Raw genomic sequence first — 27,095 nt, 5'->3', positions numbered from 1 at the left:
GTGTGTGTGTGTGTGTGTGTGTGTGTGTGTGTGTGTGTGTGTGTGTGTGTGTGTGTGTGTGTGTGTGTGTGTGTGTGTGTGTGTGTGTGTGTGTGTGTGTATGCATGTGTTTGTGTGCCAATGTTTGTGTTGCTTCACAGTCCCCGCTGTTCCATACTGTGTTTTTTATACTATTTTTTAAATCAAATTGTACTGCTTGCGTCAGTTACTTGATGTGGAATAGAGTTCCACGTAATCATGGCTCTATGTAGTACTGTGTGACTCCCATAGTCTGTTCTAGACTTGGACTGTGAAGAGTCCTCTTGTGGCATGTCTTGTGGGGTGTGCATGGGTGTCCGAGCTGTGCCAGTAGTTTAGACAGACAGCTCGGTGCATTCAACATGTCAATACCACTCATAAATAAAAATAGTGTTGATGTCAATCTCTCCTCCACTTTCAGCCAGGAGAGATTGACATGCATATTATTAATATTAGCTCTGTGTGTACATCCAAGGGTCAGCCATGCTGCCCTGTTCTGAGCCAATTGCAATTTTCCTAAGTCCTTTTTGTGGCACCTGACCACACGAATGAACAGTAGTCAAGGTGTGACAAAACTAGGGCCTGTAGGACCTGCCTTGTTGATAATGTTGTTAAGAAGGCAGAGCATTGCTTTATTATAGACATACTTCTCCCAATCTTAGCTACTACTGCATAAATATGTTTTGACCATGACAGTTTACAATCTAGGGTTACTCCAAGCAATTTAGTCATCTCAACTTGCTCAATTTCCACATTATTTATTACAAGATTTAGTTGAGGTTTAGAGGTTAGTGAGTGTTTTGTTCCAAATACAATGCTCTAAGTTTTAGAAATATTTAGGGCTAACTTATTCCTTGCCACCCACTCTGAAACTAACTGCAGCTCTTTGTTGAGTGTTACAGTCATTTATGTCGCTGTAGTAGCTGACATGTATAGTGTTGAGTCATCTGCATAAATAGATACTCTGGCTTTACTCAAAGTTAGTGGCATATCGTTAGTAAAAATTGAAAAAAGCAAGGGGCCTAAACAGCTACCCTGGGGAATTCCTGATTGTAATTGGATTATATTTGAGAGGCTTCCATTAAAGAACACCCTCTGTGTTCTGTTAGACAAGTAACTATTTATCCACATTATAGCAGTGGGTGTAAAGTCATAACACATACGTTTTTCGAGCAGCAGACTATGATCGATAATGTCAAAAGCTGCACTGAAGTCTAACAATTTAATCAATCATTTAATCAATCAATTTCTCTCAGCCGTGCTTATTGAGTGTCCTTCCCTATACGCATGCTGAAATTCTGTTGTCAATTTGTTTACTGTGAAGTAACATTGTATCTGGTCAAACACAATTTTTTCCAGAAGTTTACTAAGGGTTGGTAAAATGCTGTTGAAAATGTTGCCAAAGCCATTACAATTTCACCAAATAATTAAACACTCACGCACTTACAAATCAGTTTGTTCCCTCTTTCCCTGTCCCAGTCTCACTACATCTCTCCTTTTCTCCCAATGCCTCTCTTTCTCCCCCCCTCCCTCTCTCTTTATCTCAACTCTCTCACTATATCTCATGCACACTCATACACAACCATGGACAGCCCAATTTACACTCACATCACTGGTCCCCCCACCCCAAACCAACCAACACTCACTCACATCACTGGTCCCCCCACCCCAAACCACCCCACACTCACTCACATCACTGGTCCCCCCACATTCACTCACATCACTGGTCCCCCCACCCCAAACCACCCCACACTCACTCACATCACTGGTCCCCCCACATTCACTCACATCACTGGTTCCCCCACCCCAAACCACCCCACACTCACTCACATCAGTGACCCAAAGAGTTCAACCATGTGGCACAAAGTCACAGAGAGCCCGGAGCAAATACAGCTTCTAATATCCGCTGAACACACACATGCGCGCGTACACACACACACATTTCCGGCATGTGTTTCCCATGGCCTACTGGAAGAAGGTGTGTCTGAGTTATCACACACTGACCAGAGGAACCACTAGTGAACACACATACAGATGGAGAGAGAAAAAGGGATTCATAAGCAGTAATTAAACAATACTGATAGGGAGGATTACAAGTTTGGACATTAGCACACCGATTGGTGTCACATCATTAGTCAGTATGTGTTACACCTGTGCTGGTCCAGGTGATATTTTATCTTTATTTAACTAGGCAAGTCAGTTAAGAACAAATTCTATTTTCAATGACAGCCTAGGAACAGTGGGTTAACTGCCTTGTTCAGGGGCAGAACAACTGATTTTTACCTTGTCAGTTCAGGGATTCGATCTTGCAACTTTTCGGTTACTAGTCCAATGCCCTACCCACTAGGCTACCTGTCGCCGCTAGGCTACTTGCCGATATTTAAGAGTGGCTGGCCCAAAAGCTCCAGTTGGCTTGAGAGAAGTGGAGGGTTAACACCTTTAGTTGGCTCTCCCTATTTGATTTCTAGATAAACAGTTCTGATCTTCCCTGTTTTCGATTTGCTCCACTTTTTTGCTTTGCTTCCCGTCTTTAAGTTTGGTGTAGGTTTTACTTTTGTTTGCCTCTTCTTGGGCAAATTTAGTGGGTGTCTTTTAGGTCCCAGTTGTTGTTGCTGGTCAACTTTCAGTGGACCCCATGAGTGTCTTTCAGAACTGCTCCTAAAACCCCAATTGTTTCGTTTTGGTTGTTGTTAATGACTGTTTGTCAGGGGATTTTAACCCCTTAATGTTGTCATTATCAGATGTTTATAGCTAACAATTCAATGGTCATAATAAATAGGTATCGTGCCATTTTTTTTTACATCTCTTGACAAGTTCTCAGAGAAATTTTACATAAAACATTACTTTTACCCATTTTATGCGAAAAACTTATAGACTTATAAACAGATTTTAGACGTACTATATCAAATGGTTTCTCAAAATCTGCTATAAAGATTATACCTGGTTATCTTGTATTCTCATAGTTTTCCATTATTTCTAATAGTCTCCAATATATCTTCCTTTTAAGAATGATGTCTGATCATGATAAATAATGTCAGACAGGACCTTTTTATTCTATGAGCAATAGATTTAGCCAATACTTTTGTGTCACAACATTGAATGGCAGGCTTGGGTTTTACTAGGGCATTTTGGACGGGGGTGGGGAATGGGCGTAATCCCATGACTCTTGATCAGGTTTTGTGTTCAATCCCGGTCATGGACACTGTTTTTGAATATTTATTTGAACCCTATCCCAAACCTGAACCCTATCCCAAACCTGAACACTTACCTGAACCATTCAGAATGAATGCCTACACTTAGGAGAAATGGAACAATACAGTGCAGCAGGAGCAACAAAAACACTTTGAAATGTGAAGTTAGGAGCAACTTTGAAATTTGATATTTGGAGAATGCGGATAAACGCCTAATTCTGCATTGAGAATGTGAGCGCATGTTGGACGTATTGGTCGGCTCTAAACACAATACAGCATCAGGTTGAGAATTGATGGGTTTTGGTCCGTAGATTACAGGGCATTTGCTAGCCAAGACAGCCACAAACAGAGTAGGGCAAGGAGAATGGACTACAGCTGATAAAATAGATTCACAGAAAGAATAGGGAGGTCTGGTTTTTAACAAGAATGGCTTTGGCTTGTAGAATACAGTACAATGGAATGAGTCTGAATTGCCAGAAGCATTCGAAGAATGGGGAAAATGAACATCAGCCATCACAATACACTCTTAGAACAAAAACATTCCAAAAGGGTTCTTTGGCTGCCCCCATAGAACAGGCCTGGGCAACTCCAGTCCCCAGGGGCCTGATTGGTGTCACACTTTTGCCCCAGCCAACACACCTGACTAAAATAATAAACTAATCATGATCTTTAGTTAAAAATGCAATTAGTTTAAATCAGAAAAGTGTGACACCAATCAGGCCCCCGAGGACTGGAATTTCCCAGGCCTGCCATAGAATAACCCTTTTTGGTTCCAGGTAGAACTTTTGTGTTCCATGTAGAAGCCTCTGTGGAAAGGGTTCTACATGGAACCCAAAAGGGTTCTACTTGGAACCAAAAGGTTTCTACCTGGAACCAAAAAGGGTTCTTCAAGGGATTCTCCTATGGGGACAGCCAACAAACACTTTTAGGTTCTAGATACCACTTTTTTTTCTAAGAGTGTACAATACTGCACACTCACTGAACTATGTTTTAGCCAGCACAATATAGAGACCATTGCCTCTACACTATGTGCCCAGGCCCTGTATAGAGCATGTTTAAAGCCCCCTGTTAGTCAACCACATTTAGCTTCATAAGACTATATATGCCTATGCACTTATGTCAGATAATGTCCTGGTAATTTGTTCAGTCTTTCCAGCAGCCTTTAGAAGTCCATACAGACTATAGATTAGGTTATGATGCTGGGCTGGTCTGGGCTAGGGCTCTCAGCTTGCTCTATGTCTCTCTGGGTTAGGCAGGGCCAGGATGGGTCATCCCCTATGTATATATCTGAGCAGCGCCTGGATGGATGGAGAGGGAGAGAGGGAGATGGAGAGATGGAGAGGGAAAGGGGGATGGAAAAATGGAGAGGGAGTGAGGCAGGGAGATAGGGAGAAAAAAGGAGACAGATGGAGAGAGAGGGAGATGGAGATGGAGAGGGAGACAGATGGAGGGCAGGCTGGGCTGGTCTGAGGACAGCTCTGGGAAGATGAAGAGGGAGTCAGAAAGGGATGTTGGACTGTTTCATCTCTCTTTCTCATAGGAGGAAGGGGAGGACCATCCTCCTCAGTGAAATGCATAAACATTGTAAAACATTAAAAAGTTAGCATTTTTAGATAAAACTATACAATTATAATCAAATTTTTACCAAATTATTGATTAAAACAAAATATTTTGCAATGAAGGTCTACAGTAGCCTCAACAGCGCTGTGTAGGGTAGCACCGTGGTGTAGCCAGAGGACAGCTTATTTCCATCCTCCTCAGGGTACATTGACCAATACAAAACCTAGGAGGCTCATGGTTCTCACCCCCTTCCATAGACTTACACAGCAATTATGACAGTTTGGAGAACGTCCTCCAGAAGTTATCAGAGCTCTTGCAGCATGTCCATCCAATCAAAGGATCAAATAATTCATATTTATTTATTTTATTTATTTCACCGTTATTTTACCAGGTAGGCCAGTTGAGAACAAGTTCTCATTTAAAACTGCGACCTGACCAAGATAAAGCAAAGCAGTGTGACAAAAACAACAACACGGAGTTACACAAGGGATAAACAAACGTACAGTCAATAGCACAATAGAAAATCTGTATACAGTGTGTGCAAATGAAGTAAGGAGGTAAGGCAATAAATAGGCCAATAGTGGCAAAGTAATTACAATTTAGCAATTTACACTGGATTGATATAAGTGCAGATAAGGATGTGCAAGTAGAAATACTGGGGTGCAAAAGAGCAGAAAAACAAAAACAAATATGGGGATGAGGTTGGTAGGTAGTTGGTTGGATGGGCTATTTACAGATGGGCTGTGTACAGCTGCAGTGATTGGTAAGCTGCTCTGACAGCTGACACTTAAAGTTGGTGAGGGAGATATGTCTCCAACTTCAGTGATTTTTGCAATTCGTTCCAGTCATTGGCAGCAGAGAACTGGAAGGAAAGGCGGCCAAAGCAGATGCTGGCTTTGGAGCGCGTGATACGGGTGGGTGTTGCTATGGTGACCAGTGAGCTGAGATAAGGCAGAGCTATACTTACCAAAGACTTATAGACGACCTGGAGCCAGTGGGTTTGGCGACAAATATGTTCAGAGGACCAGCCAACGAGAGCATACAGGTCGCAGTGGTGGGTGGTATATGGGGCTTTGGTGACAAAATGGATGGCACTGTGATAGACTGCATCCAATTTGCTGAGTAGAGTGTTGGAGGCAAATTTGTAAATGACATCGCCGAAGTCAAGGATCGGTAGGATATTCAGTTTTACGAGGGTATGTTTGTGAAATAGGAAGCCAATTCTAGATTTAACTTTGGATTGGAGATGCTTGATCTGAGTCTGGAAGGAGAGTTTACAGTCTAGCCAAACACCTAGGTATTTGTAAGTCGCTCTGGATAAGAGCGTCTGCTAAATGACTTAAATGTTAAATGTTATAGTTGTCCACATATTCTAGGTCAGAACAGTCCAAAGTAGTGATGCTAGTAGGGCGGGCGGGTGCGGGCAGCGATTGTTTGAAGAACATGCATTTCGCTTTACTAGCATTTAAGAGCAGTTGGAGGCCACGAAAGGAGTGTTGTATGGTGTTAAAGCTCGTTTGGAGGTTTGTTAACACAGTGTCCAAAGAAGGGCCAGATGTATACAGAATAGTGTCGTCTGCATAGAGGTGGATCAAAGAATCACCCACAGCAAGAGCAACATCATTGATGTATACAGAGAAAAGAGTCGGCCCAATAATTGAACCCTGTGGCACCCCCATAGAAACTGCCAGAGGTCCGGACAACAGGCCCTTGACACACTGAACTCTATCTGAGAAGTAGTTAGTGAACCAGGCGAGGCAGTCATTAGAGAAACCAAGGCTGTTGAGTCTGCCGATAAGAATACGGTGATTGACAGAGTCGAAAGCCTTTGCCAGGTCGATGAAGATGGCTGCACAGTACTGTCTTTATCAATGGTGGTTATGATATCGTTTAGGACCTTGAGCATGGCTGAGGTGCGCCTGTGACCTGCTCAGAAACCAGATTGCATAGCGGAGAAGGTACGGTGGGATTCAAAATGGTTGGTGATCTGTTTGTTCACTTGGCTTTCAAATGACTTCAGAAAGGCAGGGCAGGATGGATATAGGTCTGTAACAGTTTGGGTCGAGAGTGTCTCCCCTTTTGAAGAGGGGGATGACCGCGGCCACTTTCCAATCTTTAGGAATCTCAGACAATACGAAAGAGAGGTTGAACAGACTAGTAATAGAGGTTGCAACAATGGCGGCTGAGACTTTTAGGAAGAGAATGTCCAGATTGTCTAGCCCAGCTGATTTGTAGGGATCCAGATTTTGCAGCTCTTTCAAAACATCAGCTTTCTGGATTTGGGTGAAGGAGAAGTGGGGGTGGCTTGGGACAGTTTCTGCGGGGCGTGCAGAGCTGTAGGGGTAGCCAGGTGGAAAGCATGGCCAGCCGTAGAGAAATGCTAATTGAAATTCTCGATTATCGTGGATTTATCTGTGGTGACAGTGTTTCCTAGTCTCAGTGCATTGGGCAGCTGGGAGGAGGTACTCTTATTCTCCACGAACTTTACAGTGTCCCAAAACTTTTTGGAATTAGTGCTGCAGGATGCAAATTTCTGTTTGAAAAAGCTAGCCTTTGCTTTCCTAACTGACTGTGTTTATTGGTTCCTGACTTCCCTGAAAAGTCAAGGTGGACGATTCGATGCTAGTGCAGTACACCACAGGGTGTTTTTGTGCTGGTCAAGGGCAGTCAAATCTGGAGTGAACCAAGGGCTATATCTGTTCTTAGTTCTACAGTGAGGAAAGCACTTCTAAGAACAACCAGGCATCCTCTACTGATGGGATGAGGTCAATATCCTTCCAGGATACCCGGGCCAAGTTGATTAGAAAGGCCTGCTTGCAGAAGTGTTTTAGGGAGCGTTTGACAGTGATGAGGGGTGGTCGTTTGACCGCGGACCCATAACGGACGCAGGCAATGAGGCAGTGATCGCTGAGATCCTGGTTGAAAACAGCAGAGGTGTATTTGGAGGGCAAGTTGGTCAGGATGATATCTATGAAGGTGGCCATGTTTACGGATTTGGGGTTGTACCTGGTAGGTTCTTTGATAATTTGTGTGAGATTGAGGGCATCTAGCTTAGATTGTAGGACGGCCGGGGATGTTAAGCATATCCCAATTTAGGTCACCTAGCAGTACAAACTTTGATAATAGATCGGGGGCAATCAATTCACATATGGTGTCCAGGGCACAGCTGGGAGCTGAGGGGGGTCTATAACAAGCGGCAACAGTGAGGGACTTATTTCTGGAGAGATGGATCTTTGAAAGTAGAAGCTCTGTTTGGGCATAGACCTGGATAGTATGACAGAACTCTGCAGGCTATATCTACAGTAGATTGCAATTCCGCCCCCTTTAGCAGTTCTGTCTTGACGAAAAATGTTGTAATTGGGGATGTAAATTTCAGAATTTTTGGTGGCCTTCCTAAGCCAGGATTCAGACACGGCTAGGACATCAGGGTTGGCGGAGTGTGCGAAAGCAGTGAATAAAGCAAACTTAGGGAGGAGGCTTCTGATGTTAAGTTGTCCCGCCTAGCCCTAAGAAGTTTTAACATGCATGAACCCAAGGCTTTTACGGTTGCAGAAGTCAGCAGATGAGAGCGCCTGGGGACACACAGGGCCTGGGTTAACCTCTACATCACCAGAGGAACAGAGGAGGAGTAGGATGAGGGTACGGCTGAAGGCTATAAGAACTGGTCGTCTAGTGCTTTGGGAACAGAGAATAAAAGGAGCAGATTTCTGGGCATGGTAGGATAGATTCAGGGCGTAGCGTACAGACAAGTGTATGGTAGGGTGCGAGTACAGTGGGGGTAAACCTAGGCATTGAGTAACGATGAGAGAGTTTGCATCTCTGGAGGCGCCAGTTAAGCTAGGTGCGGTCTCCGCATGTGTGGGGGGTGGGACAAGGGGGCTATCTGAGACATGATGAGCAGGACTAGGGGCTCCGCAGTAAAATAAAACAATGAGAGCTGCCCTAAACAACAATATACAAGGCATATTGACATTAGAGAGAGGCATAAAGCAATCACAGGTGTTGATTGGGAGAGCTAAGACAACAACAGGTCTAAGACAACAACAGTGGGTAAATGGCGATGGGCAGAGAGGGTCAGTTAGCTACACACAGGGCCTGAGTTCAAGGCTGGGGCCGACAGATAAACAAAATGAAGTACCGTGTTAATGAACAGTCCAGCAGACATCAGCTGTGTAGCCGAGTGATCATAGGGTCCAATGAGCAGCAATAGATAGTTGATTACTATGCTAGGCGAACAGTGTTCAGGAAGCTAGCGGGCCAGGGCTAGCACATCGGCTGAATTACGTCAGCAGATCAGCAGACCAGTCGCAATGGATTGTCGGGGCGCCGTGTCGACAAAGGGTCCAGGCCAAATTGGCAAGAGAGGTATTGTAGTTGGTGTACTTCGTTTGCTAGCCGGGAGATGGGTCTAGCTCGATGCTAGCTCGAGGCTAACTAGTGCATGTTTCTGGACAAGGGCATTTGCCGCAATAGCTACTCGGTAGCAGCTAGCTAGCTGCAAAGATCCGGTGTAATGGTCCAGAGCTTGCGACAGGAATCTGGTGATGTAGTGGGAAAAAAAGCTGTCCGATATGCTCAGGGCTGATATCGCACTTTGCAGACTGGCAGGTATTATCCGGGCTATCCGGGCTAAAGCGGCTGGTGTCCGTGCTGAAGGTAAAGACCGCCATCAGTGGCTAACAATGACTAAATAGCTAGTAGCTAATTAGCTGGCTAGCTTCTGATGGCTAGCTTCTGATGGAGGTTCCAATTATAAGGTCTAAAAAATAGCAGATCCATACCCCATTGGATGAGGCGAGTTGCAGGAAGGTATATTTAATTCGAAAATGGAAAAAAGAGATTGAAATATAATGAAATGTATACAAAAAACCCAGAAAAAGACTTAATATTTACATGGGACAAAAACAAATACGTCTTACTGCTGCGCCATAATGGAAAATAAATCTAGTACTGAAAGCATAAGCTACAGCTAGCTAGCACTGCATTGCATAACATATGGTGAGTACTTGACGCAAAGAGAGAGAAAGACAATAGTTGAACAGTTTTTAACAAATCCATTTTTTCCAAAATGAAGGAGAAGCAAGACAGAGTAAGTTCTAAACTGCTTACTGACTTGACTGTACATTAACATTACTGCATGATTGTAGCGGGTTTACTAACATGTTAGTTCTATTAACTATGTTGACTATGGTTTTACTTTAGTTAATATGGTGACAATGATGTAGGCTGTGTGTAGCGGTTATTATATGGTTTGGCTTTTTGGTATTTACAATTTTATTAGGATCCCCATTAGCTGTTGCAAAAGCAGCATCTACTCTTCCTGGGGTCCACACAAAACATGGCATAATACAGAACATAAATAGACAAGAACAGCTCAAGGACAGAAGTACATCAATTAAAAAAAGGCACACGTAGCCTACATCTCAATACATACACGCAAACTATCTAGGTCAAATAGGGGAAAGAGGTTGTACCATGAAATGTTGCTTTATCTGTTTTTTGAAACCAGGTTTGCTGTTAATTTGAGCTGTTAATTTTTGCTGTTAATATTTCGGCTCTATACAATACTGTACGCTTTCTTAAATTTGTTCTGGATTTGGGGACTGTGAAAAGACCCCTGGTGGCATGTCTGGTGGGATAAGTGTGTGTGTCAGAGCTTGGAAAGGTTTTTTCACCTGGTCACATACAGCTGATGTATTGTACATTGAAGTCCCACAAGCGAAGGGAAAATGTGAGAGGAGGAGAGCGCATAGATGTGAAAGGAATACAACGTGGCTGCAATGAAAGTGAACTGTGTTTACACGTGATCAGGGGTGAATTCATTCTGCCGATTCTGTTGAAAAAAAATCTTAAACGGAAGCAAACGGAAACAAAATTAGGATAAACATATCTGAATTTGTCCAATAAAAATTATCGTTTGCAACTGTTGGACTAATGATTACACCCTATATCATCTAGATGCAAGTCGGTATTGAATGTGTCACTGGCTGTCCTTTTGTCACTTTCTGTCACCTCAAATTTGTCTCTCGACCTGTCTGCACCTACGTTGGAAACTTTCATTCATAGGCTAGGTTGTAGCAACCTCATGATGGGTATAGGGGAAATGTGAGTATCGTGTAGTAGCCTAAACCTATCACTATTACATTGAACTGGGTGAATGTAATATGAATGACAGTCATCCAATATGCTGTAATAGAAATAAGGCCATGCTCATGAAAAAAAAATATCGTCCTCCCTCATCTTAAATGGCACTGTCCACCACTGCTCTCTCACTATTTAATACTCTCGCACTATTTCTCATTCTTTGTATGAAGGCAGCTGTTGGAAGATGGGGAAGGAGGTAGGGAGATGGAAGGGACGGGTAGGGAAAAACAGAGGGAGGGAGAGGAATAGATGGAAGAAGTAAGGGGAGCTGGACTATGCTGGCTCATCCCTCCCTATCTGGACAACAATTTTTATTTTTGGTTTTATTAGGGATCCCCATTAGCTGCTGCCAAGGTAACAGCTACTCTTCCTGGGGTCCAAACACATTAAGGCACATCACACAAAAACAAGTTTACAATAAATTTAAAATAAAACAGTACATCATATAACATTACTACACCACTACTTATCCACAACAAAATATGTACATCACCATACAACAATACCACAGTGTACGTGTGTGTAGAGTGTGTGTGCTAGCTTGTGTGCGCATATGTGTGTGTGTGCCTGTGTGTGTGTGTCTGAGTCTCCTCACAGTCTGCATTGTTCCATAAGATGTAGTTTTATCAATTTTTTTAATTGCCAATTGAGTAGGGAGGGATATGGAGAGAGAGAGAGAGAGAGAGAGAGAGAGAGAGAGAGAGAGAGAGAGAGAGAGAGAGAGAGAGAGAGAGAGAGAGAGAGAGAGGAGGGAGGAAGGAAAGGATATGGAGAGAGAGAGAGCGAGAGGGAGGGAGAGTTGGGAGAGAGAGAGAGAGAGAGAGAGAGAGAGGAGAGGGAGGGAGGGAGGGAGGGAGGGAGGGAGAGTTGGGAGGTATAGGGAGCGTGGGAGATGAAGGGCCGCAGGAGAGAGTTGGGAGGGAGATGGAAACTCTGTCTCGTGCCACTGCTACTGTGAAAGAAGCTAAAAATAGCAACAGGGGGACGTGAGGTGCTTACTAAAGAGGAGACACGCACTGCCAGGAGATTTCTGTGTGTGTGTGTGTGTGTGTGTGTGTGTGTGTGTGTGTGTGTGTGTGTGTGTGTGTGTGTGTGTGTGTGTGTGTGTGTGTGTGTGTGTGTGTGTGTGTGTGTACGCACACTACGTGAGCAGCCTGTGGAGGAGAGGGCTAGACAGAGCGTCAGAAAAAGTGATGCACGGTGCAGAGAAAAGGGAGAGAAAGAAAAGACACTTGAGCCAGAACGGGCAAGACACGCTTAAAAACGAGGGATGTGGTTGAAAATAGAAGAGAGGGGGGGGGTGGAGATATAAAATAGATAAGGAAAGAAAAGAGAGGAAAAGAGAAGCGGACAAAGAGGCAGAAAAAAGGTCTGGGAGAAAGAGAGTCAAAAAGATAGAGAATAATAGAGTTAAAACAGAGGGAGCTAGATTAATGATGGTTAATTACAGCAGTCAGTTTAGAGCTATTGTAGTTTATCTACATTAATCATCACCAGTAATACAGTATTATCAGAGAGAAGGGGAGGGAACGAGGGACGAGGCAGAGAGAGAGAGATATATATAGTGAGAGATACAGACAGATAGAGCACAGGCAAGTATGTTTGTATGTTTGTTTATTCCATGTGTAACTCTGTGTTGTTGTATGTGTCGAACTGCTTTGCTTTATCTTGGCCAGGTCGCAGTTGTAAATGAGAACTTGTTCTCAACTAGCCTACCTGGTTAAATAAATGTGAAATAAATAAAATAAAATAAATAAAATAAAGTGAGCAAGGACGCAGGAGGGAGAGAGTATATCCGTTGCTGTTGATGTATACTGTAAGTAGTTCCATACTGACTCATGTCATACTAATTATGGTTTGGTGGAGTTTCATATCTTAAAGCTGGAATCTGTAGCGGTGAAACTGACGTTGCAATATTACAACAACAAAGACATTACTTCAAACAATGAACATCATTGCACACGCATAGAACAGCATAGTATGTACTGTGCTTTCTTTTTTTCCGATGTACGATGCTTCTCTTCCCCGTTTCAAAAACGAAACTAAAACGATAACACATGTGCCTGGGGCAACCAGTGGCGCTGTTCCACCTGAAGCAGATATATCTCAGCTTTAAGTAAATGAAATGTATAATTTAAAAGCTTGTCATCTGTCAGGTCTGTCCTTGAAGCGAAGCCAGACAGTCTATAGGATGGATGATAGCATTATAACTAGACGCCACTTAGGAGACTGACAAAGATATTAGAAAGCAGGTGTACATGGTGGTGGTTACGTTGATTCTCTACACTCAGGATAACAACATTCATAGAGATACCAACTGGTCCTGAAGACCCACACGGTGTGCAGGCTTTTGATCCAGCCTACCTCTAACATTTGATTCAACTGTTTGATACCCACATTGCAACCCAATGGAACAAATGCTTGCACGTTATAAATGACGTCACACACTTGCTCACGTTGCCAACCTCCAACTGTGAAACAGTCCTAAGAATATGCCTCTTTCTCTTCATCCCTCACACACATGCAGGGTGTGTGTAATCTTCGGGTACTGTACCATAATTAGCGTGTTGGCTACCTAATTTTGTATGTGTGTGGGTTTGTACAAACGTGTGCTCGTGCTTGTGTCTACCTGCCTGTTTCTTTGTGTGTAATTGTTGGTGTATTACTTAGGCTACTGTATGTGTTTTGTTTTTCGTCCTGACTCTGTGTAACCACATTAAGAGCAGTCCATTGGTATACTGTGTAGTGTGTGTAGTAAGGCTTTGTTCACAGCCAGAGAATCTCAGGGGCCGCTGGGAATTCTGAGTATTCTTCACTTATCGTTTCTTTTCTATCTCTTTCTTTTCCCATCTTCATTATTTTCCCCCCAGTCCAGCTGACCATAAGGCATGCAGTGTCTGAGCTTCAATAGGCCAGATCATTTCAGCTAGGCAGGCAACAGCTAGGAAAACACTAAAGCACTGATGCCAACGCAACATTTTACACTCAGTGCAAAATATCCCCAGGATCTAAACAGATAATATTGCAGTGAATTTGGAAGTGGATGCAAATGGGAATCGAACCCGTAACTTTGCATCTCTTAGTCCAACCCCTCCAGCAAGATAATATGCCAACAAGACAACATATTGCAACAAGATGACTGGAGTTATAAAAAGGGACTTTACATTTTATGATCAATATATTCAGGGGTAGCCAATGGCCCAAATGACAAGACTTAATACCACAACCATAATTATGATCACATAGTCAAACAGTCTCTCATGTGTTTTCTAGAACAGATTGACCAGCAGTAGAAATAAAACCAGGACAGTAGCAACACCACAGTACTGTAACGTTGTAGTGTACCACGGTAATGAAAAGTTAATGCCTTGCCTTGTTGCTATATAAACAGAAACATGGGCTATGTATCACTTTAGCATCCTCACCCTCTTTCTCAGTGGATTCTGCTACAGAGCTAGCTGTCCCTGACCAGACAACTGTGGGACTGTATCACATTCACATTACTCAATTATTCATTCTTAGAAAAACATCTGAGTCAATTCCTTCCTCAGTGAATTCATATCACACACTTTAATAAGTCATATTACTCATCTACGATCATCTGCAGGGGCTTTGATATAAATAACATGACTCCATTCCTTCCCGCTGACTATGGATTCAATTCTGCTTTTTCTTTCTTTGTTTAAAACCAGACCTCATAGTGAATGGGTGAGCGCGTGGGAGAGACAAGTAGGGAACAACATTTCCATAATTGTACTTCCCCTACTAGGCTTTGTTCCCTTTGGTGAAGTACTGATTCAGCTTGACCCTCTGGTCAGACATTTCCTAAACCTCCTAATGGTTTAGATGAAGCAATAAAGCATGATGATTATTGTAACAGCCACTCTGGCCTCAGGCTCATACAACAGTATTCTTTAGTTGTAATACCATTGGGATTACAGCATTGTACACAGTATATACTGTAGTTACATAGAGTTCCAGGCCACCACCCTCCATTAAGCTATTACACATGACCTGCCACAACATGCCATAGGAGTACCACTTCATGTAAAACAATCAAACCTGGCTGGGTTGCCTTTTACATGGCTTTCTATAAACTTTTCACAAACACAGAAATCATGTTTTCTACCATTCCAGTGCAGTTTGGTTTCAATAGCATGTGTGTGGGTTAAGGCTAATAGATTCCATTAACCATAAATCAACTTAGTACAACCTTCTCCAACCTCTACGGCCCCAAACAGCCCTGCAGTGGAGAGAGGGAGATGATGATAAGGGAATTCCCTGTCCTAAGTGTCCTCTTTCCATCTCTCTCTCTCATTAGTAACTGTCAGTCTGTCACTCAGGCCCTGTGCTCTGAGTCCATCTGGCTGGTGAAAGGAGAGAGAGGAGAGAAAGAGAAGAGGGGGGGCTGAAACACACACAGCCTTATTAGCATCTGGACATCTGCTCTGTCCCCTGCCACTTTCTGCAACCTACTGCCAACATCTGCCACACACACAGGCACACACATGCACACACAGGGACACATACACAGGCACACATTTATGATCACGCACAGACACACACAGTAGCTCAGCGATGGGATCCATGCATAGTGAGGTGTGAGAAATGCTTGAAGGGATCTGAGCAGGGGTTCTGCAGTCATTTAGCCAGACAACAACCAACAGCAGGTAGCAAGCAGGCAGCTGGCAGGTAGAGAGCCAGAGCACAGGGGAACAGGGCCTAGGATATCAGTCAAAGCCTGAAACAGTGAACCTTCAACCCAGGAGACATCCCCATCCCCAAGCCCCAGGGGAAACACCTCCACATTCTTTATGCATGCACGTACACAGATGACACGCACACACGACACACACAGAATATATAAGCTTGACAGTTCAGAGAAAACTCTTTCCCCTGCTCTCTGAATTAACAATGCCACACACAGGTCTTCTCTACACCTTAACTTGTCTCTTTATAACTTTCCCTCCCTCTCTTCCTCCCTTTTCCATCCATCGGTTTACTCCTCCCTCCCCCTCTCCCAGTTGTCAAGAGCCCAGTTGTCAAAGTCAGCTGCAGCTGACCTAACGAAGAGGTAGAGATTTATTAGCGAAAGAAAAAGAGAGATAGAATAGAGAGGGAGAGAAAGAGAGAGTGAGAAAAAGACAGGGAGAGAAAAAGAGGAAGCAAACAATCCGAAGAGCAAATGAGCAAATAGAATAGGTGAGAGTGAGAAAGAGAGAAAGAGTGAGAAACACAAAGAGAAAAGGCTGCAGAGAGAGTATAGGGAACAGAGAGAGAGGATAGGAGGATAGAGAGAGATTTGACAGAATGGTATAGAGGGAGAGAGGCACCAGTAGCTCTCTCCCTCAGTAACAGTAACAGTAACAGTCCAACAGTATGGAAGTGAGGCTGTAACTCACCGTCTGTGCCAGGTCCGGTATTCCGATGCGGATCACCAGCGTGTTGCCCTGTGCCTGCGCCATGCCTCCTCCTGCACTGGGGCTCCGCTCCCGAGCGGGACGGAAAGAGAAAACACTGACAGAAACGGGAATGCCGCTGTCCTCTTCCCGTGAGCTGCTGCTGTCAGAGCTGGCCCCCTGGCTGCCGTTGGTGTGTCTGTAGGGGTGTGAGTGTGTGTGCTGGTCCTGCTGTGGAGAGCTGGGTGGCTCATGTTTGCCGGCTGCAGGACGCAGAGGCATGCTCCGTGTGAGTGGCTCGCTCTGCACTCGCTCACTCCACACACACACTGCTCTCACTCGTTGGCTCACGCTCTCGCTAAACACACACACCACTCGCACCGCACATCACTCGCCTGGGAGAGAAAGAGAGAGAGAGGAAGGGGGAATGGGGAGGAGAAGGGGAGGGGGGACAACAGAGGATAAGAGGACGAAGGGGAGGGGAGAGAGGGAATCATTTTTTTTAAAGATTTAGATACAGTAAGTAACAAGGAGATGTGTGACAAACTGAGGAGTTGAAGACATGAAGACATGAGTGCAGAAAGGAATAGATAATCACTTCATGGTGTGTGACTTAGTAGGAGAGAAACATCCTACAATCTCCAACAGGCATACATACTTTGATATAAATTCATTAGAGAAGAAGCAGACTTCTGAAATTGAGATTTAAAGAAACACAACAAACAAGTACAAAGGTGTATTTCTGAAAAGATCCTTCAGTCACCATTAGGCCCAACAAGAGAGTGAGAAAAAGATATATATATATATATATATATATATATATATATATATATATATATATATATATATATATATATATATATATATATATATACTGCACAAAAAAATAAAGAGAACACTTAAACAACACATCCTAGATCTGAATGAAAGAAATAATCTTATTAAATACTTTTTTCTTTACATAGTTCAATGTGCTGACAACAAAATCACACAAAAATAATCAATGGAAATCCAATTTATCAACCCATGGAGGTCTGGATTTGGAGTCACAGTCAAAATTAAAGTGGAAAACCACTCTACAGGCTGATCCAACTTTGATTTAATGTCCTTAAAACAAGTCAAAATGAGGCTCAGTAGTGTGTGTGGCCTCCATGTGCCTGTATGACCTCCCTACAACGCCTGGGCATGCTCCTGATGAGGTGGCGGATGGTCTCCTGAGGGGTCTCCTCCCAGACCTGGACTAAAGCATCCGCCAACTCCTGGACAGTCTGTGGTGCAACGTGGCGTTGGTGGATGGAGCGAGACATGATGTCCCAGATGTGCTCAATTGGATTCAGGTCTGGGGAACGGGCGGGCCAGTCCATAGCATCAATGTCTTCCTCTTGCACGAACTGCTGACACACTCCAGCCACATGAGGTCTAGCATTGTCTTGCATTAGGAGGAACCCAGGGCCAACCGCACCAGCATATGGTCTCACAAGGGGTCTGAGGATCTCATCTCGGTACCTAATGGCAGTCAGGCTACATCTGGCGAGCACATGGAGGGCTGTGCGGCCCCCCAAAGAAATGCCACCCCACACCATGACTGACCCACCGCCAAACCGGTCATGCTGGAGGATGTTGCAGGCAGCAGAACGTTCTCCACGGCGTCTCCAGACTCTGTCACGTCTGTCACGTGCTCAGTGTGAACCTGCTTTCATCTGTGAAGAGCACAGGGCGCCAGTGGCGAATTTGCCAATCTTGGTGTTCTCTGGCAAATGCCAAACGTCCTGCACGGTGATGGGCTGTAAGCACAACCCCCACCTGTGGACGTCGAGCCCTCATACCACCCTCATGGAGTCTGTTTCTGACCGTTTGAGCAGACACATGCACATTTGTGGCCTGCTGGAGGTCATTTTGCAGGTCTCTGGCAGTGCTTCTCCTGCACCTCCTTGCACAAAGGCGGAGGTAGCGGTCCTGCTGCTGGGTTGTTGCCCTCCTACGGCCTCCTCCACGTCTCCTGATGTACTGGCCTGTCTCCTGGTAGCGCCTCCATGCTCTGGACACTACGCTGACAGACACAGCAAACTTTCTTGCCACAGCTCGCATTGATGTGCCATCCTGGATGAGCTGCACTACCTGAGCCACTTGTGTGGGTTGTAGACTCCGTCTCATGCTACCATTAGAGTGAAAGCACTGCCAGCATTCAAAAGTGACCAAAACATCAGCCAGGAAGCATAGGAACTGAGAAGTGGTCTGTGGTCCCCACCTGCAGAACCACTCCTTTACTGGGGGTGTCATGCTAATTACTTATAATTTCCACCTGTTGTCTATTCCATTTGCACAACAGCATGTGAAATGTATTGTCAATCAGTGTTGCTTCCTAAGTGGACAGTTTGATTTCACAGAAGTGTGATTGACTTGGAGTTACATTGTGTTGTTTAAGTGTTCCCTTTATTTTTTTGAGAAGTGTATATATATAGAGAGAGAGGAGTTTCTGAGGTGACAAATACTGAATTACAGTTGAAAGTGAAGCGTCAAAGCAGTGATGACCATTTTACCTATCAACACAGGATTCATTCTCATTTTGCGGTCAAACTATAACCATTTGTCAAACCCATAAACACAGGTTTTCAATGCCACCAGCCAATGGAGTGTCACAAAGTTAGGATAGAATCACATAAGAGAAAGACAATCACAAGAGTTTCCCCATGTCAGTCACATTGGAGGGAGGGAGTGGGGGGAACCAAAACCAAAATGGAACTGAGTTACTGAAGTGATGTTATTCACAGGGGCACTGAGGGTCAGATCGATGGCGGTACCCTGTAGGCATTAACCTTCACACCTCCCTCTGCTCTGCCTCTCTCTGTTGGAACGCTCTGCTCTTGTCTGGCCCAGCTCAGCCCAGCTAACATGATCATACTGTATCCGCTGTGGTATAGGACCAGTCATTTTCTGACACACCTCTGGATGTGAATGTGTACTTAACTGACTTGCCTAGGTAAATTAAATAAAAGTGTAAATGGCCGCAGGTACCGGTGCCTTCGCTGTCAGGTTCAGCAGGAGCTTCATCCCCACAGCCATAAACACCCTCAACAGCTAATGGATTATATTCCACTTTTTATGTTCTGTCTTAGTCTTCTGTCTGTCGTATCTGCTGTCATGGGTGTAGGGAAGTTTGGTTTGGTATTGTAAATGTTATGACTGTTGGTGGCTTCTATGTCTATGTATGAGCATGTGGAAATGAATTTCCTCCATGGAGGACATCAACATTCTTCCCCCTCTCACCTCAGACACTAATGACTGCTCAAACCTGGAAGACCACTTCACGTCTTGTCTGATGAGGACATGGATCCTTGATGCCACTTGTCTTCACATCAACACCTCTCTGGCCCTACAGTGGTCCTGTTCTAACCACTGATACATTCAGCATCCATATCTAGCATTAGCTCTCTCCTATCTGTGTGTGTTTTGGAAGGTTAGTGGTATTAGCTGATCAAAGGATGTTTCTCCCTCTTCAGCTCACTCTGGTTCCTCTCTGCAGTAAACTGCTGCATGTTTTCTGGATGTGAACCCTGTACAGGAGTCTGTGGAAATCACTCAATATATTTCCTGAGAAGTTAATATTAAATGAAACACCAGCTCATTATTTCCCATAACTGTCCTTGAGAGATTCTCAAAGAGAAGAGGTTTAAAGAAAGCCCTGCTGCTGCTCTATGGTCCTGGCTGCGCCATGAAGACGTCTCACTGAAGGGGCAACCGCAGGATGGAAACTAACCTAATTTAGTAACAAGTGGAAAGAGATGCTGAAAATTCATCCAGGAGTTTACCTTCTTAGAAGAAAGAGATGTGAGTTGAGGAAGGAAACTTTTTATCAATGGTGTTTATTCGCAGATGTGTTTTTGCAAAGTATGTGTGAAACGTCAGCAGAACACACTCAACACTAAACTTCACCTTGCATAATTCAGTCTTGACATAACCAGTCATAGTAGCTTATAACAGAAGTTGCCATGGGGATGTTCTTGACAGCAGTTTTGCCATGTCTCGGTGTCTGAAAAAGGCCCGGAAAATTGCCAGACTTCAGCCACCCCAGACATGGACTGTTCTCTCTGCTACCGTCTGGCAAGCGGCACTGGAACTTCAGGTCTCGGACCTGAAGACAGTTTCTATCTCCGAGCAATAAGACTGTTCAACAGCTAACCAATGGCTGCACACCCTCACCCATGGACTCTGCACTGACTCCATCTGCACTGATTCCATGCACACTCACAGGACTCTATCCACACACTCGCTCACACACTTACACTCTTGTGCACACGCACGCACGCACGCACACACACACACACACACACACACACACACACACACACACACACACTTACCTATATACATATGTAGGATCTTAATTTAACCAGTTTCTCACAGCAGGAAAATAATCCCACAGAAACAGGACATGTGAATTATTGTGTGGATTATAATTAACTGACATTTTTGTAGGGGTTGATACATTTTTTGTTAGGGTAAATCCAGTTTGAAATGTTCAAGTGTAAATTACACACTTAAGAAGCCTTTTTAAACCTTGAATAGTTTGCATTTCCTGCTGTGTAATGTCCTGCAACAACAGGATATTCAAATTAAGATAATTTAACACAGCCATATCATATCATATTATCGCTGCCTCGCATAGAGAGATTTTAACGGGGAGGGAGGGAAGATGGCGGTGAAAGAGGAGGACAGCGTGAGGAAGGGAAAATATAGATAAAGAAGGAGAGAGAGACAGAAAGAAGGGTAAAAGAGAACATGGTGACAGGGACGGACTGTTTTCACAGCCCTGCAGTCATTTAGCCTGTGCACTGACTGTAGTGAATGTGTTTACACCTCCCCTCAAAGCCTGATTCACTCTGCTCTCCGCTGCTCTACAACAGATGTTACGGCCAGTCAGACACACAGACAGGTCAGTCACCTAGCGTTACATTAACACACTGGACCACAGTTAGCTTGTCCCCAGGCTAATAGGCCAGGATACCATGATACACATGTCACATTACATTTACTGCAGGCTGATCACCATACAGTGCTATCTGAAGATGTCCATAATGAGATTAACTGTGTAAGAGCACAGCACCAGTGTAATCTGAACAGACATTGGGCTATTTACAGTCAAATGATATTGTGATATGTACTATATGGTTCACACACACTGTCTGAGCTCAGCTACATCACTAGTCCTGTGATAATTGGCTGTATGTACTGGGCTACACCGTGACATTTTACTGAGCGGTATATATTGTTAAATCCTTAGTTCATCCCTAGCACTATGATAAGGTGATTTATTGTACACCACAGGCAACATTCTTATTTATATTCTCATCCTTAACCATCTAGTGTGTCAAGTGGTAACAAAGACACAGCATGTCCTCCATATCCATCTGCTCCAATAGGCTGTGAATGCAAGCAAATGAAATGGCAAATTTCTCTGAACAGGGGAAGAAACCATCACCAGTTTCACAGGGAAGCAATTTCCCAAGCAGCAACTCCATACTACTTGTCAGACATAATACTGTATAGTGGTTGTTGGGGTGGGATTGGCACGGGGTGTGGGGGGGTCTGTGGGGTGATATTGATCGTTTTATTAAATTCCTCATGTCTTACTCATTGTTAGGAAGGTGTATGGTCCAAATCAGATGTTAGGTACTATATACAGTAAATGAAAGATTACATGAATCCTATAAATTACAATGGCCAATTTGGGTGTAATCAATTAGCGTAATTTCTCAGCAATCAAATTATATTTCAACAAAATAATGTTTCAGGAATGCTACTCATATCTGTTTCTAACTACAGAAACGATTTCAGAACAATCTCAGATGGTGGATGACATGGAATGCTGAAATTACATGAAATGACCCAATGTATAGAATTGCAGGAAAAATGTTGTCTCCGCGGCCTCTTAGACCGTGCCATTGGCCACGCCTACTACCACTCTGTAGCAGTATCTGTATCTACTGTATATCCAGTGTACCAGTGTCTTTGATGCAGCCTGCTACCTATTAATAATCAATGGCTCTCCCAGGAGGGCTTTCCACAAAGCCAGCCAATTTAGACCCCGCATCTCTCCATCTCTCTTACCCTCCATCCCTCCACTTGCACAATACTTCATATTGACAGGATAAGTGTCCATAGTATTAAAGCACAGCCCAGCAAGGTCCCTTAATACCATCGGCTACAATTGGGATCAGCTGCATTAAGAGTATCTTGACTGGCTGCATCACTGCTTGGTATCCAACCGCAAGGCACTACAGAGGGTATTGCGTACGGCCCAGTACATCACTGGGGCTGAGCTCCCTGCCATCCAGGACCTCTACACCATTCGGTTCTCCAGCCATCCAAGTCATAGATTGTTCTCTTTGCTACCTCATGGAAATCTGTACCAATGCACCAAGTCTGGAAACAACAGCACCCTGAACAGCTTTTACCCCAAGACTGCTATATAGTTAGTTAAATAGTTAACCAATAGCTATCCAGACACTTATTGCACTAACCGTTTTTAATCATCACATACGCTGCTGTTACTGTTTATTATCTATCCTGTTGCCTAGTCACATTATCCCGACCTATATGTACATAAAGCTACCTCAATTACCTCGTCCCCCTGCACATCGACTCAGTACTGGTACCCCGTGTATATAGAAAAGTTTGCGGTACTCATTGTGCATTTATTCTTCGTTTTATTTTTTCTTATATTTGTCTATTATTTCTATTTTAATATAAATGTATTGTTGGGTAAGCATTTCACTATTAGCCTACATCTGTTTTTTAAAAAGCATGCGACAAATAAAATGTGATTTGGTCCAAAAGGCGCCTGAACAGCTTCTATCCCCAAGCCATAAAACTGCTGAACAGCTTCTACCCCCAAGCCATAAGACTGCTGAACAGTTCAGCAAATGACTACCCAGATTATTTGAATTGACCCCCGCCTCATATTTTTTACTCTGCTGCTACTTGCTGTTTATTATCTATATGTCACGACTCCCACCGAAGGTGGCTCCCCCTCCTGCTCGGGTGGCGCTCGGCAGTGCTCGGCGGTCGTCGTCACCGGCCTACTAGCGGCCACTGATTCCCTTTTGTTTTCCCCCCTTTCCATTATTGTTTGCACCTGTTCTGTGTTGGGTTGATTAGCGGGGTTATATTAGCCAATAGGCCCGCCTGTTCTTTGTGCGGGATTGTTTCTCTGTATGTGTTGCTTGTGTACACGCTGATTGTGTTTTTGCGCTAGTGCGTGGTTTTGCGCCGACTGTGTTTGTCCCCTGTGTTTGGGGCACTTTGTTTTGTGTGCGCTCTGATCGCTGTTTGGGGTGGCTTGTGTTTTCTCCGTGAGGCTCATTAAAAGCCATTACCCTGTATCGCTGCTTCTTGCGTTTGATTCCTCACCTACTACGCCCAAGCCTTACAGAAACCTGCACCACTATGGAGTCAGCAGGAGCAGCTGCCAACCCCCTTCCCTCGATGGAGGAACGCGTGCTCCATCACACCTCAGTCCTCCATCGGATCGGATCCGAGATGGACCAAATGATGGAGAGGATGGACCGATGGGAGAGGAGTGGTCTCCTCTCTCCACCTCCGGCTCATCCCACTCAGCCACCTCCGCCTCCCACTGCGTCCGGCTCCGGCGCGCTTCGTCTTGCGCTCCCGAAGGAGTATGATGGAGCGGCGGCTGGGTGCCAGGGATTTCTGCTCCAGCTCGAGCTGTACCTGGCCACCGTAAGACCTGCTCCCTCGGGGGAGGAGAGTGTGAGTGTCCTCGTTTCCTGCCTGACGGGCCAAGCTCTGGAGTGGGCCAGCGCAGTCTGGAATGGCCCGGACTCGGCGAGGGATCACTATCCGTTCACCCGACGCTTTCGGGCCGTGTTCGACCACCCTCCAGAGGGACGAGCGGCAGGTGAGCAGCTGTTCCACCTCACGCAGGAGACGGGTTTGGAGCGAGTAGTCGTGCTGCTCTTCGCTCCGCAGGTAATATTACATTTCATTACATTACAACGGTTTGACTTGTTTGATCTGAGCAATTTTTAGCTAGCTACATAGTTGTCTTTGCTGTCTTTGTCATAGTTTGATAATTGTGTAGTTTAGAGTAATTATCGAGGTTAGCTAGCCAGCTATTTTCGTCCCCTGCGACGCCGTTCTCCAGACTTAGTCAACACACCTAGTCAACATCAAACCCACTGCTAGCTAGCCAACCTTTACCGACTAGCAGCACTGTAGAAACTAATACATTACAACGGAACGATTTGGTTAGTGTAGTGTTAGCTAGCTACATAGTTGTCTTTGTCATAGTTTGACAATTGTGTAGATTAGAGTAATTATCGAGGTTAACTAGCCAGCTATTTTCGTACCCCGCGACGCCATTTTCCAAACCTAGCCAACTTTTACCGACGAGCAGCATTGTAGAAACTAAATACATTACAAAGGAACGTCTTGATTAGTGTTATGTTAGCTAGCTACATGGTTGCCTTTGTATCATGATAAAGGTGTAGTACTGAAACTATCGAGGTTACCTAGCCAGCTACACTTTCAAAGTCAACAACGCAGCCACTGCTAGCTAGCCTACTTAACCAGCCAGCAGTACTGTATCATTTTAGTCATTTTAGTCAATAAGATTTTTGCAACGTAAGCTTAACTTTCTGAACATTCGAGACGTGTAGTCAACTTGTCATTCCAATCTCCTTTGCATTAGCGTAGCCTCTTCTGTAGCCTGTCAACTATGTGTCTGTCGATCCCTGTTCTCTCCCCTCTGCACAGGCCATACAAACGCTTCACACCGCGTGGCCGCTGCCACTCTAACCTGGTGGTCCCAGCGAGCACGACCCACGTGGAGTTCCAGGTCTCCGGCAGCCTCTGGAACTGCCGGTCTGCGGCCAACAAGGCAGAGTTCATCTCAGCCTATGCTACCCTCCAGTCCCTCGACTTCTTGGCGCTGACGGAAACATGGATTACCACAGATAACACTGCTACTCCTACTGCTCTCTCCTCGTCTGACCACGTGTTCTCGCATACCCCGAGAGCATCTGCCCAGCGGGGTGGTGGCACTGGAATCCTCATCTCTCCCAAGTGGACATTCTCTCTTTCTCCCCTGACCCATCTGTCTATCTCCTCCTTTGAATTCCATGCTGTCACAGTTACCAGCCCATTCAAGCTTAACATCCTTATCATTTATCGCCCTCCAGGTTCCCTTGGAGAGTTCATCAATGAGCTTGACGCCTTGATAAGTTCCTTTCCTGAGGATGGCTAACCTCTCACAGTTCTGGGTGACTTTAACCTCCCCACGTTTACCTTTGACTCATTCCTCTCTGCCTCCTTCTTTCCACTCCTCTCCTCTTTTGACCTCACCCTCTCACCTTCCCCCCCTACTCACAAGGCAGGCAATACGCTTGACCTCATCTTTACTAGATGCTGTTCTTCCACTACTCTCATTGCAACTCCCCTCCAAGTCTCCGACCACTACCTTGTATCCTTTTCCCTCTCGCTCTCCTCCAACACTTCTCACTCAGCCCCTACTCGGATGGTATTGCGCCGTCGCAACCTTCGATCTCTCTCTCCCGCTACTCTCTCCTCTTCCATCCTATCATCTCTTCCCTCTGCTCAATCCTTCTCCAACCTATCTCCTGATTCTGCCTCCTCAACCCTCCTCTCCTCCCTTTCTGCATCCTTTGACTCTCTATGTCCCCTATCCTCCAGGCCGGCTCGGTCCTCCCCTCCTGCTCCGTGGCTCGACGACTCATTGCGAGCTCACAGAACAGGGCTCCGGGCAGCCGAGCGGAAATGGAGGAAAACTCGCCTCCCTGCGGACCTGGCATCCTTTCACTCCCTCCTCTCTACATTTTCCTCTTCTGTTTCTGCTGCTAAAGCCACTTTCCACCACTCTAAATTCCAAGCATCTGCCTCTAACCCTAGGAAGCTCTTTGCCACCTTCTCCTCCCTCCTGAATCCTCCTCCCCCCCCTCCTCCCCCTCTGCGGATGACTTCGTCAACCATTTTTAAAAGAAGGTTGACGACATCCGCTCCTCGTTTGTTAAGTCAAACGACACCGCTGGTCCACTTTCTACCACTGGTCCTGCTCACATTGCCCTACCCTATGCTTTGACCTCTTTCTCCCCTCTCTCTCCAGATGAAATCTTGCGACTTGTGACGGCCGGCCGCCCAACAACCTGCCCGCTTGACCCTATCCCCTCCTCTCTTCTCCAGACCATTTCCGGAGACCTTCTCCCTTATCTCACCGCGTTCATCAACTCATCCTTGACCACTGGATACGTCCCTTCCGTCCTCAAGAGAGCGAGAGTTGCACCCCTTCTCAAAAAACCTACACTCGATCCCTCCGATGTCAACAACTACAGACCAGTTTCCCTTCTTTCTTTTCTCTCCAAAACTCTTGAGCGTGCCGTCCTTGGCCAGCTCTCTTGCTATCTCTCTCAGAATGACCTTCTTGATCTAAATCAGTCAGGTTTCAAGACTGGTCATTCAACTGAGACTGCTCTTCTCTGTGTCACGGAGTCTCTCCGCACTGCTAAAGCTAACTCTCTCTCCTCTGCTCTCATCCTTTTAGACCTATCTGCTGCCTTTGATACTGTGAGCCACCAGATCCTGCTCTCCACCATCTCCGAGTTGGGCATCTCCGGCGCGGCCCACGCTTGGATTGCGTCCTACCTGACAGGTCGCTCCTACCAGGTGGCATGGCGAGAATCTGTCTCCGCACCACGTGATCTCACCACTGGTGTCCCCCAGGGCTCAGTTCTAGGTCCTCTCCTTTTCT

The 27,095-nt window shown here is 45.1% G+C and overlaps 1 protein-coding gene across 3 annotated transcripts in view; it reads right to left on the bottom strand.

Moving 5' to 3' along the window:
- Window positions 1-16,702, bottom strand: part of LOC106561231 (SH3 and multiple ankyrin repeat domains protein 3) — a 308,236-nt gene extending 291,534 nt beyond the window's left edge. For all 3 annotated transcript variants that reach the window (XR_014379094.1, XM_082957270.1, XM_082957271.1), the window contains exon 1: window positions 16,316-16,702. Coding sequence is in view for 2 of the 3 variants with exons in the window: in XM_082957270.1 (XP_082813396.1) it covers window positions 16,316-16,594 (279 nt within the window). In the remaining variant the exon portion in view is untranslated. The remainder of the gene's footprint in view (window positions 1-16,315) is intronic.
- Window positions 16,703-27,095: the final 10,393 nt, after the last annotated feature.

Source organism: Salmo salar, chromosome 10 (genome assembly GCF_965601325.2).
Source record: "Salmo salar chromosome 10, fSalSal1, whole genome shotgun sequence".
In the NCBI taxonomy this organism is placed as follows: Eukaryota; Metazoa; Chordata; class Actinopteri; order Salmoniformes; family Salmonidae; genus Salmo; species Salmo salar.
Note: the sequence above shows the minus strand (reverse complement) of the source record. Positions and strands in the feature narration are given on the sequence as shown.